Source organism: Rhopalosiphum maidis, chromosome 4, assembly GCF_003676215.2.
Source record: "Rhopalosiphum maidis isolate BTI-1 chromosome 4, ASM367621v3, whole genome shotgun sequence".
NCBI lineage: Eukaryota > Metazoa > Arthropoda > Insecta > Hemiptera > Aphididae > Rhopalosiphum > Rhopalosiphum maidis.
In genome coordinates, this window is record NC_040880.1 from 17442136 (window position 1) to 17455722 (window position 13587).

At 32.0% G+C, this 13587-nt stretch overlaps 1 protein-coding gene across 1 annotated transcript; it reads right to left on the reverse strand.

The window, feature by feature from the left end:
• Nucleotides 1–215: 215 nt before the first annotated feature.
• Nucleotides 216–4754, reverse strand: LOC113560820 (cyclic AMP-responsive element-binding protein 1-like). Its single transcript, XM_026966912.1, has 8 exons — nt 4608–4754; nt 3562–3676; nt 3329–3475; nt 3044–3161; nt 2883–2972; nt 1120–1251; nt 954–1047; nt 216–363 (listed from the first exon to the last, which is right to left on the reverse strand). Exons 2-8 carry the CDS (start codon nt 3649–3651, stop codon nt 216–218), a joined length of 819 nt encoding a protein of 272 aa, XP_026822713.1. The 5' UTR covers nt 3652–3676; nt 4608–4754.
• Nucleotides 4755–13587: the final 8833 nt, after the last annotated feature.

Sequence of the window (13587 nt, forward strand, 5' to 3'; positions counted from 1 at the left end):
ATTGGCCACCCATTTAACTGCACAATTGACCCTTTAACTAATTTCTTGGATTTTAACAAAAATAAACCATTTTTAAAAATTACTTAATTCCAAACACATAACCAAAAGATTTAAACATATTATATAAGTTAAAATGAGCTTACAAGATTTTTGAAAATATCACGTTAAGCATGCAATTTTGGTCTCTTTTAAATTTGAAGGTTCAAAAACTATGTCTATTCAGTCTTTGTTTGGCAATAAAGTTCTTTTAGCGCTTTTAACTCTTCAATAAGTGCTTTATTCTGATTTTCTAATACAGATACTCGGTTTTCCAAGCATTTAATATATTCTTTCTTTTTTCTTCTACATTCTCTTGCTGCTTCTCTGTAAAATAATATAAAACATTAATTATCTTAGCCATAATATATTGAACAAGGCACAATTTTTATACTTTTAAGATATATTTCCTATAAGCACAAGATAATAATTATTATTATACCAAAGTCCTAAATAATGAAGAGTGAGGTAGTACATTAAAAGAATATAAGCTATTGAATAATAATAAAATATAGATGAAGTTTAATATGGTAAAAAAGCCTATGCAAAATTCATCAACAGCAATAAAAAATATAGCAAGAGAATTAACGATATGTTTATTTTATTAATCATTATACCTATTAAAAAAGAAGTATTGGCAATTTCACTATACATGAATATATAATGAAATAATAATTGACATAAAAGATACTTTGACAACATAAATTATAATTTAACTAAGAATACATTTTATATAAATATGCGAATATTATTATTAAACGATAAATATAATTTAATATTTAGTGTAGGTTGCACATTAGAACAGTACTCAATGTACTAATCAACTAATAAAAATCTAAATAAGTTATGTAATACTATGTACGTGAAAGACAAACAAATCATTATGTGGAGTACTAATAACTCATAAAATTAATTACCTATTTTTTAATAGTCTCATTTCACGTTTTTTAACTTGGTCTTCGGGTACCAAAGAACTTGTATTTAAAGTGGAACTCCCTCCTTGGGTAACAACTAAAAAATATTTATAATACATATTTAAATAGTGTTAATTTAGACTGTTAGTATTGTGTTTAACAAATTTACCAGGTACAAAAAATTGTCCATCCTGACTTGCATATTGCAATATAGTACCACCAGTAGAAGTCGCATTTGACATTGTTAATGTTGGCATATTATGCATTTCACCTTGGCTATTTAACTGAATTGATGCAGGAACTGAAATACAAACAATTATTATAACATACAACAGTGGTTCAAAATTGTTTAGTAATAGTTTAAAATACTTAAATATTATGAGCCTACTACAATTTATTGTATAGTAATATATACACTATATATTATATAACAAAAAAAAGTATGATTATTATATGTAAGGTTTATATTAAAAAGTAAATACTTAAAAAAAAAAAAAATGATGAAAAGATAATTCTTACATACAAATGTATTTTATAAAATGTTTGATGGAATCAATTCTATTTTCTCTTTTCTTTCATATTTTATGTTAAATTGTTTATATATTATATTTTAATATAGTAATTTTGTACATATTTATAGGGCTTATGAAGATATTACATAATATATGTCATGACGTATGGAATAATGTGTTAGAAAGAAAGTGCCCACTGAGTCATTATTGCCGTTAGACATATCAATAAAGTACTTGTCAGAACTTATTAAGCGTTTATCAAAGTACCTATATTACCTATAGAACCTCCAAATAAAATATGTTTTTAATGAAATTATTTTATGTCAGTCTTAAGTCATCAAATGACAAAATTGGTAATGAATAATTGGTAGTGACATATATATTTTTTAATTACTTAATTTGATATACAAAATGCATTTTCTTCATATTTTAAGTGGTTTTTTTTTTTTATTATTATTTATATTTCTTTAAAATCCAAATCCTTATTATATCTAAGTAATTTAAACATTTCTTTTTGTAATGTTATATTTTATTAATGTCCATTTAAAATCACATATTATTAACTATACATGTTATATGTGTATTGTATAATATTTTAAATGTGTTTAGTAAGTATAGTATTATTAAGTCATAATACATATAGCTATAATATAGCCATTCATGATTCTCTATGTTAGATACAATACTATTAAATAATAAATACTATGTACAATTTAAGAAATCCTATAAATACCTACCATATCATTTGTAATTATGTTTAGAATGTAATAATATTATTTAATTTAATATGATAACTGATAACATACCCGCAGCTGTAGCCTACTCAACATTTAAATGTAATAATGTCTGCTATTTTGTAATATGATCTAATGGAATGTTTTAAAAACAGTTTACCGTTGCACTTAAAAATCACATTAATAAAAAAGTATTTTTTAAGTTATAATCAACTCCAATAAAATTAACAGTGATATGGATTTTAATAAAAGTAAATCATTCTAGTAAATAAGATTTGTATTGTGAATTAGGTGTTTTATTAAATGATTGAATTGTTTAAATGTGTCATGACACAAATAAGATTTTAACAATTGATTGTTTTACTTTCTATACATATATTGTATATCTACTGAAGATTTTTATAATTATTATTATTATTATTATTATTATTATTTACTACATACTAAACATATTTATTACTTATGACAATTTCACACTAGTACAACAATAATAATTTAATGTCTTTTATTTTTTATCAATAAAATTAACATTAATTTCTGTGTTTATTTGTAAGGATAAAAAAAATATGTTTTTAGACTATCATCTTATAACCTATAGTAAATTAAAATTCAACTAATCCAATTCAAAATATTCATATATTATATAATATACCTAATATTAAGTTGTTACAAATACATTAACTCACCAGTTTGGTAATGAGCAGACAGTGAATTTGAAGATAATTCGCTGTCAAGATTTGAATCGCAATCTGAACCAGATGATTCAACTTTTCCGCCTAAACGGAAAATGTAATAGTAATTATTTAATATGTTTGGAAACATACAACACGCGGATAGATCAAACAACCTGCGATATCATTCAGGATCTTCCGATAAGACGGCCTTCTTGTTAAGGCATCGTGGCGTCCTCTTTTGGGGCTATCCTCGTTTGCTGATAAGCTTTCATCACTACCAGCTTCGACAACCTTGAAAAGCAACGAAAGACGTAATTATATTATACTTTAATAAGCCAACAGATAACAAAACAATAAATAACAATCTCATACAAGCATACTCGATTTATGACATTTCAATATGAATAAATGATTATTATTATTATTGTTATTAATTGGACAATATAAAAATATACTACTACCTGAAGAGTTTGTATGTTTCCTTGAGGGGTTTGTATGACTGAATTCGGTTTGCTTAATAATATAACGTTGCCTTTGGTGAGCATGGTGCCTTGCGTTGCAGTCTGGATGACTGACTGTTGGTTCGCTTGAATGACTGAGTGCACCTGTCAACAGTTATTCACCGATATGAGAAAAACAAATACACACCATCAGTACATGCAAATAACGCCGTTTGACGTTGACGACTTACCGACGTGACGACAATCGGACTGCCGGTACCCTGCGAGACGAGGGCATCAACTGAACCGCCAGTCCCATTTTCTTCTACCATACCGTCCATAACACGATCAGATCGTCGTTACGTCCTACACAAACGAATAAAAACAACACTTGATCATGACGAACACAAACCGTTATGGTTGAAGGTGGCGGTGTGAAAAAGGCCTACACGACCACAACAGCCGCAGTGCAGGGACGATTGCCGCGCGCGCGTAACAGCATACGCGATAATGATAATATAATGTGATATTACTGTAAAAACGATCGGTCCGTCCGGTGTCGTCCGACCACCGGTGGACACGCGAAATAAAAACGACACGCTCGCGGTTTGTTTACGACGTATTAATAATTCGTTTTCCGACGCCGCCGGCCCGTCTCCGCGGGTATCCGACATCATCGGGTCCGCCGTCCGCGGCGGGTACAGTGCTCTCGGGTAGGGGTAAACAACGAAAATAAATAAAGCGTCTCGACGACAATAATAAATAAACCGACGGCGGCTGTGATAACGCGCGCGGATGATTGTAAAATTTCGCGGGCCGGCCGTCGCAATAACACTGTAATCTACGCGGTCGCCGGACGGACATTGCGTGCGGAACATGGTGTGTGCGTATGTTGTTGTAATTACGACGATATTTTATATTGATATTGTTGTTAATGCGAAACGCGATTTTTTTCGTACTGCCGGAGGAGTACGCGCTTTTTCGGCGCCGCAGGCGCGTCGGAGGTATCGTCCGGACGGGAACCGCGGAAAACGGCGAAACGGCGGCGTTTAACGACGATAACGGCGGTCGGACGGGCGATATCGCGGCGACCGGTGACAGCGAACGTTAACGCAAACGATAAAATCGTAACGACGACGCGGACGGACGTCGGACAGCGGCGGCGGCGGCGGCAACGACGACGACGACGACGACGACGCCGAGAGAGATAGGTACGGAGGAGACACACGGGAGTGATGACAACACAACGAGGTATATAGCGAGCGCGCGGCCCCGTAAGCCCGCCGCCGTTACTTACCAGCAGTCACAATGTTACGTCGTACGAGAGCTTGGTCCTGCGATCCGACTGGCCCGAGCGAGTGCTACGTAGCAGCCACGTCAAATGACGTCTGACGGCGGAGTGGGGTGCGGGCGGCGCGCACGGCGTTCTGCGTCATCAAAACAGGAACACGGCGGCCGCGCCGACCACGCCGCGCCCTCACCGCCGCCGACCACCACCACGACCGAACACGCTGCCGCCGCCTCCGTCACGATCGTCGTCGTCGTCCGCCCGTCACCGCCGCCGCACGGGTGGCGGGGTCGCGGGAGGGAGGCGCTCGTCGTACACCGCCGCCGACAATCGACCGGCGGCACAGGCGCACTACCGCGGCCGCCGCCTGCCCACTTATGCGATCTACGCCGCCGGTATTTTCTCGTTATGCCCTTCGAACGTTCGCGCGATTACTGATTTCATTTTTTTTTTTTCCGTCCTCACTCGGACGTGTATTACAATATTATTATTATTTAGTTTTATCGAGTCATAATCAATTATTATCCGCATGCCGCCGCGCTCGGTGCATCGTGCGCTCTTGTTCGGTACAAATGCATCAGACGGTCTTACTGGTTGGGGTGTTGGGGGGGGGGCCGGGTTAAGACACATTATAGAGCAGTGTTTCTCAACTTCTTTTACTTGCGGAACATTTGCAGGAGCTTGAACGTTTTGCGGAACCCCCATATAATTTGTGAAGCTAGTCCATGTTAGAATCATAATTCAAATCAAAAATATTATTAATTAATGTATATTTTCCCAGATTTCTCACGGAACCCTTGGCGCCAGCTGACGGAACCCTTAGGTTCCGCGGAACACCAGTTGAGAAACACTGTTATAGAGAACGGTTTCGGGAGGACACATGTGGTCGAGAGAGAAGTACTTTTTTGAAAAAGAAATTGTATAAAAATTGGTCTCGAGTTAAAATTTAGTAAAATTATTTGCAGAATTGCTGCCTAGACACGGAAACATTGCACTCACGGCTCACGCCAAATTGCACAATCAATGATTAAATTATTTTATTCGCGCGCGCGCTTACAGTGGCGATATCGCCGAATGCCTAAATTATATCGGTGATGTATGTGTATTGCGGTCGATCTCCGTCCGCGACTCGCAAGTTGCTGCGCGCGTCTTGCCCACGCTCGCGTACGGAAATAGAAAAACGGACGCTGTTTCAAAGTTTTCACCTCGTGAGCTACATCGTGGCCGGCACGACTCACGGAGCCGGGGACGTGGGGTACCCGACGCCCAAATGGGTGGTCGAGTGTCGGCGACGTAATTAATCATCGTCGTGTATTCATATTACATATTATTGTACAGGTCGAAAACGCGCAACGATCGATTGTCGATCGCCGGCATTCGATGCGAAAGATATAATAAAACAGTCGTCGTCGCGCGGTTTCAATATTTTTCATTTTAATTACTAATTATATTTTATAATGTACACACAACAACACTAACAATGTCAAAAACGTATAATAATGTGTACGCCGTATTGGTTCGGTTAACCTTGTTCACGTCGCCCAGTCCCTCCCCCCCACAGTCCGATCGGTCCGTACTGTATAACATCGTCAAAAATCGTTTCGTTGACGGGGCTCTTTTACACAAATAATTTACACATTAATACATTACATGTATTGTTGTTGCCGTTAACAGGACGCCATACCCCACATATGTTGTCTCTGTCTTACTAACGTACATCACGACAAATTTTCGTTCAGAAGAATACATTTTGCGATGTTAGCTTTAATATTAGAATAAATTTACCTATTATCAAATTTAAAGGTAAAACTGTTATCTAGACAATGACATATGCTTTTATTGATATTATTATTTTAAAGTGAGTTATAGCTATGTAAAATTTCACAACTCTAAAATGTTCATATCTCACTTTAAAATGATAATATCAATAAAAACATATGTCATTGTCTAGATAATATTCTTAACTTTAAATTTGATATTAAGTAAATTTACTCCAATATTAAAGCTAACATCGCAAAATGTATTCTTCTAAACGAAAATTTGTTGTGATGTACGTTAGTAAGACAGAGATAACACATGCGGGTATGGCGTCCTCTTAATTTATTTAATAACATGAATGCAATTAAAGTTATCGGTTTGAGAACTTAAGGTTTTTTTCATTGAATTATTAAAAATTATTGGTTACCACTATCAAAAAAATTAAAACGCTACGTCACAGGTAAAGTTCTTCCCAATGGGATTTATAATTTTGGTAATTTTGATATAAATATCGAGGGAGTAAAGTTATCCCGCGCAAAACAGTTTTTAACTATGTTACGCGTGTCTAAGACAGACAACACATGCGGGTATAGCGTCCTCTTAATACGTTTGAAAACGACGTCCTTATCCAAATATTATAATTATTATTATTTATTATAATTTTTATGTTTTTATTATACTTATCTGTAATCCGGTACACGCATGGTCGCGTATTATAGCGTATTCGTAACGGCGATGGCGGGCAATGTGCGGCGTTATAATATATGGTTATATATATATATAGTGTTTTTTTTAATATTATTTATATCAAATATATAATTTTAAATTCAACGCATAAATTAATACGTTTATTAGTAGCCGTGGCGTGTGCGTGCGTTCGCGCGCGTATACGCGTCTTACAAACGGAAAATTTGTATATTCAAACGCGAAAACACGTTTAACGACAGATATTCTTTGCGGCTGCAGAGTTTTCTCTCGGTGAGCTACATTTCTTACGAATTTCTTACCAACGTCACTACAACGCGATCGTTGTTAAGTGGTCGATGTCGATAATTGTAGTATGTGGTCACTTTATTTTAATGATTTTAAGAGTATACTTATAAATTTGTCAATCTATAGTAAACGCGGTGCGGTGAGATTAAAGCATATATTAAACCGCTGAAAATTGTTTTGTTAAATACATAATTGTTGATATTATGAATATTGACAATATCGTTCTAATCGTGAAGAGCAGAAAACCACGATTGAAGGGGGGGAGGTGTAAAAGCCATGGGTGTGACTTCATCGGTTGGGTAACGCGAAACAAATCGAAATGTGTATTTAACGAATAACGAGAACGACGCGCTGTTGCAGACTATAAGCTCGACAGCGATAATGCTAAACCTACAATACATTATAATTATTTATTGTGTGCCCATTGCGCTTAAACATAATATAATTGCATATTATATTATTACGTCATTATTATTGTAAAATTGTGTACGAATAACGGCAGCAATAAGCCAATAACGCTTTTAAGTTAAAGGAATATCTGTGTTGTTTTACATTATATATAATAATAAATGTAGACCGTACGATTTGAAAAAAATAATATACAAATATCTATAACCACCTAAATAGGTAGAAAAATAAACCACCTAACTAACTACACGGGCACACGGTGAAGTAATTGAAAATGTTCAGCTATTTGGTATGTACCTATACATAATATATTATAGTAACACGGTTTACACGGAAAACGATGACAGTGTAATAGTAAGTTAAACGTTAAACTGATGAAAATCTTTTGAAATTAAACTGCCTATTATAATATTATTATTGTTCGAAAAGTAGAAAACCGCGAAAGGGGACAAAATCGCGTTTGTGACTGCGGTTTACGCGTAAAACGCTATTAATTTAAATGCATTTATTACACATAAACAGATAATTGAATAATATATTGTTAATTTTTATTGTGTACGAACGCTTAATGAAAAACATTCGGTAATTTATATGCATAACTAAACATACTACCAAGTGCGAACGATGCGATTTAAAAAAATATATTTACCCTGGTATATAGGTAACTATAGGTATAAACACTATATATAAACCACCTAATCACACGAATACACGATACAACCACGGGAGGGTCGTGTTCCCAGGATCCGGACCCGCGGTTTGCATGACACAACTAAAAAGAACATTCTAAACGTTTCGTAACGTTCGGTAAATCAAACGAAGTATAAACCCTTGGACTCGCGCGTTTCTGGTTAGCTACTGAAAATATTTTCAAGTATTTTGTATAAGTGTGTTAACCGCTCGGGCAGCGGTAAACAGTGTAATAGTTCTTTAAACCTACAAATATATATGTATTATTAAATTAAACTAACTGAACCGCGGAGGAGACACCGCGATATGACTGCTGTTCGCTTGAAAAATGCTTTACAAATCGAAATATATTTGACAACACGTCGTTATTACAGGTTGCTCGACGGCGATAACATATAATTATTTATTTTTTACCTATCACACAGTAACGTATTTGCTAATGCTATTATTGCGTATAAATGTTTAAAGAAATACCTGCAATGTACAATGTATATTATCGAGTATAAACGAAGCAATTTGAACAACAAAAAAAATTACATGTACATAGTACATACTCGTATTTATAAAAATTACGATAAATTCTCGGTTTGCTTAATAATATTTTCTATTAAATGAATACCTAACCTAACCCGTTCCAAATCGTGGAATCGCAAAAACAAAAAAAACACACATTTTTTATACGGAAAACCCAACCACACTGGGCCATCAAGGTCGTCGAGATACGCGCTGCTAAATTATATTATACTACTATTACTAGTATACTAGTTACTACTATTACTACTACTACTACTACTACTACTACTACTACTACTACTACTACTACTAATAATAATAATAATAATAATAATGAAATTCGAATCAAAATATTATACTATCATTGTATGTATGTCCGTGAATTGTACATACCGCATTTATTGGTTGTATGTACTTTGATTGAAAATCCATAATATTGTGCATATTATGTACTAATATACTTTTAGAGATTCATCGCAAACAACTCACCCCCAAGTTTTCATTTAATAATGAATTTATTCAAATTCTAATTTTGGTTTTTCTTAAGAAAAATTAGCAATCTGTAATATTCACAATTTAGCACACGTGCATTTTTGAATTTTTAAATACCTAAAGACCATATTTTCAAATTATTTAGATTTTTATATCGTTTTAAGGAATGTACTGAAATGATTCAAATATCTGTTTTCAAATGAAACTCCCCTTTTCTAGTATAATTTATCTGTGCGGAATGCGGATTATTCTTCTGAAAATAATTTTTGAATCAAAATTTGAACAAGTAGCTTCTTAGTTATTAAAATATATAATAAATTAAATAATCCATAAAACTGCAGTTTTATAAAAATATAAATTAGATGTAAGATTAAATCTAGTATCTATTATACTATTTTTATAAATTATAAATCTTGATAGAGATTAATATTAATTACTAACTTTTTCAAACCATTTTTGCACATCGTCCTATACACATCATCGTGGACCTTTTATCTTTGGTTATGTATAAAAAATAACAAATCATACATTTGTCTACGTCCACATTTTCAAAAAAATTATCTACTAAATAATTTACAGTAGAAAAGGTTAGTTTTCATTTGGAAAACAGAAGTTTTAAATCTTCATATTATTAGGCCACTATTTTAAATACAAAAAACTTTAAGAATTTGAAAATATGTGGCCTAAGGTATTTTTAAGTCAAGTTTTGAATTATCAAAGAAAAAATGGATGGTTATGTTTAGTGGAACACTCTGTATAAAACCCGATTCAATTGTCGTTGTGTTGTATGCATAAATATTTTAAACCATGAAACCAGAAAACATTTTAAAGTACCTATTTAACAAATTAAAATGTATTACGAATTCAAAATAATTTTTGCCAAGAATTATATAACTCTACCAAGTTGAAGAAAAAAAAAATAATTAAAAATTAAATCTATTTCAAAAAAATGTAGTCAGCAATTTTATGCTCTTGAGTCTTAAGCAGTAACCACTATTATATTTTTTATCTTTAGGACAGCCCTGGTTACATATTGTACTGTGTATATATTATATATGGTTTTCATTTATTCAAAATTATAATCCGAGACACTTCAGTCACTACATAAATGACAAAAGTAAGGAGGGGTTACCCATTGGAAAAACTTCACTAGACTGACTGTATACTTACTTGTGATTAGTGATACTGCGCGTCTGCGTATCCATTATACCTAGAACCAGCCCACGTTCCAGTGATGATTAAAAATAAATTCACTATAAGTATGCTAATTGATTTTGATTAAAACATATTTTGTATATTTTTTTGCTAAACATATAGTACACTGCAATTATTAATTACCTATTATGAGCTAGTAGTATTTTGGCCCGGAATTCAGAATAATGATCTGTGGGAAGTATTCATTTAAATTTAAAAGCATTAACTTCGTCATTTGCGTTTATTGTTGAATGATTATTTTGTTTAGATGGTGTAATAATAATGCAATATACACCTATATTAATATATATTATACACAATAAATAAACAAACAAAAAAAAAATGAATAAATAAAAATATCACCAACTATTAATAATTAAATTTATTAGATATATATGACGACATCGGATAAAATGTCAAACGTACATACATATTATATAGTACTATATAATAATAGGTATACGAATATATTATTCCGCGATATTGTTATCACGCGTCGCGGTACGACGGTACCTAAATATTTACATGTCAGTACACGCTACCACGCCGGTGCAGTGATTTATAAATTTTCCCGTACATAAATAGATGTCGAAATTGATTTTCTCGGCTACTAGCCATTATATAGTTACCTATAATTACATAATATCATGTTTCCCAAGTATACGCGATCAAAACATCACCATAATGATAACACCTATACAAATATATATTATACACGCGCCTGTTGCGCCTATGTATTATATACCAGCAACCAATTATAATATTAAATTATGGTCATTATTGATTTTTGAACATGACTTTCGGCGTTCGTACTGTATCTTATATTTTTGTAAATACTATAAGTACATAATATTATTGTGATGATTAATGTATCTCGTTATAGTCATAAACCTAGAGGTGGAGCTGTCACATAAAAATAAAAGTTCATAGACGTGTGCACTTAGACTAGTTACACTTGATTTCATGGAAATAATATTGGATAAATATCGTAGGTACCTATATTATACAACTTGTTACAATAACCAGTACTATATTGCTAAGAATATTCGTGAGTATACGTTTTTTTACGCAAGTATAGGTGGCAATGGTTAAAACTTTATTATTAGGTAAAAAAAATTGTTTTTTCGTTCAAAATTATTATTTTATTACAGCTCGAATTATTATTTATTAGATACAAATATAAATAAGTATACTTATTTTTTTGTTGCAGATATCTATAATAATACTTTTCCAAATAAAATGTATGAAAACCCAATAAAAAAACCTAAAAGAAAATATTTCTTTTTTTTGGAAAATTTAAATTTAGAAAAATAACATATAACATTTAATATACCCATAACTATATAGTTATATAGTTATATATATATATGTGGAAGATAGAAGGTCACTGCAAATTTTTTTTTAACAATCGTCTAATACCTACTAAATATCATATTAGAATTTAATATTAAAAATTAAATTAAATTATCCATTCGGCTACATAAGTACCGGTTTATCTACTCGCGTATTATTGAAAAAAAAAAAAAACAAAAGAAGTGAGTATACCTACTGGTTACTACTGAATGGAATAGACTAACCCAACTTGGGTGGTATACTCACTTCTCTAGTTAAATTACCCTTGTAAGTACCCCTCAACACACTATTACAAATTTAAACCTAAATGGCTTATCATTTGTTGAGGTACATTATGCAGGGATGTTTCCTGTCTAGGTGTTGTGTAATATACTTCTAAGTTCTATAATTTTTATACTTTACCTGCACATAAGTAGATAACGAGAACGTGTTTATTGGCACACAGACAGTGGAACTACGACTATATAGACACATACAATTATAAACTTATTAATATTAGTATTTATAACCAAAGGTACCTAATATAAATATTATAATTATAACATAACGAGTATTTGTATTTCTACAACTAATTTATTATAATGTATAACAACAATTACCTACCAAACTACTGCTATACCAACTATTTAATATTTAGATTAACATACACAATAAAATATTATACTTGATTGCGATGATTACTATGACTATTCTATAGAGTTGTAACAATATTATTATTTAATTTTAAAAATATTTATGTATAAATACACAATAATGTAATAATATTTAATACATAAAAATTATAAATAAGTTTTGCTTATATTTGAAACGTCAATATCGCTGCTTATCGTAAAAGGAGTGCTTCAGAAGTCACATAATAATTATTATGTTCGTGTGGTCATGTCGTATGTTTGATTTCTAATCCGACATATAGAATTTTGTTCACAGAGTGCAATCTAATATTACTTATTAGTAATAGGACCTCTAAATTCACTACCAGTTAAGAAAATTGTTTATTTTTTTTCAACGCTTGTTTCACATAATCTTTATTTGAATTACCCAATAATTTCAAGAGAATTACGAAAAGTATATTAAGATAATTTAATTAAATGTAAGCGAGTATTATTTAAAATTAGATTATTTTTTAATTCAGGAAAAAATAATCTTAAAAATGTTGACAGATTATATAATATTATAATGTAATGTAATTTATAGACACCCTAAACTATTTTTTTAACATTTTAATTATCAAATTATTAAGATGATGTATTTTTTTTTAATTCCAAGTTTAACAAAGAAAATATGGAAACTATATAGTTAGTACATATTACTATATTAGGTATATTATACATTGGAAAATATTTTTTTTTTGTATGATCATTTTTTGCAACCAATAATTATCTAGATCAAAACTTTGTAGTATTAAAATTAACAGAAATAAATTGTGCATAAAACAGTGCATGATGCTTATTGTGGTATATAGGCTTTTTGCCTATAATTAAGTAAAATACTGGCTATTATAGCCAATTACTACTATTGCGATTACTATACTGCTATCAGATACAACTCGTAAATTCATGTTTATACGACATTCTCATTCTCATAAATA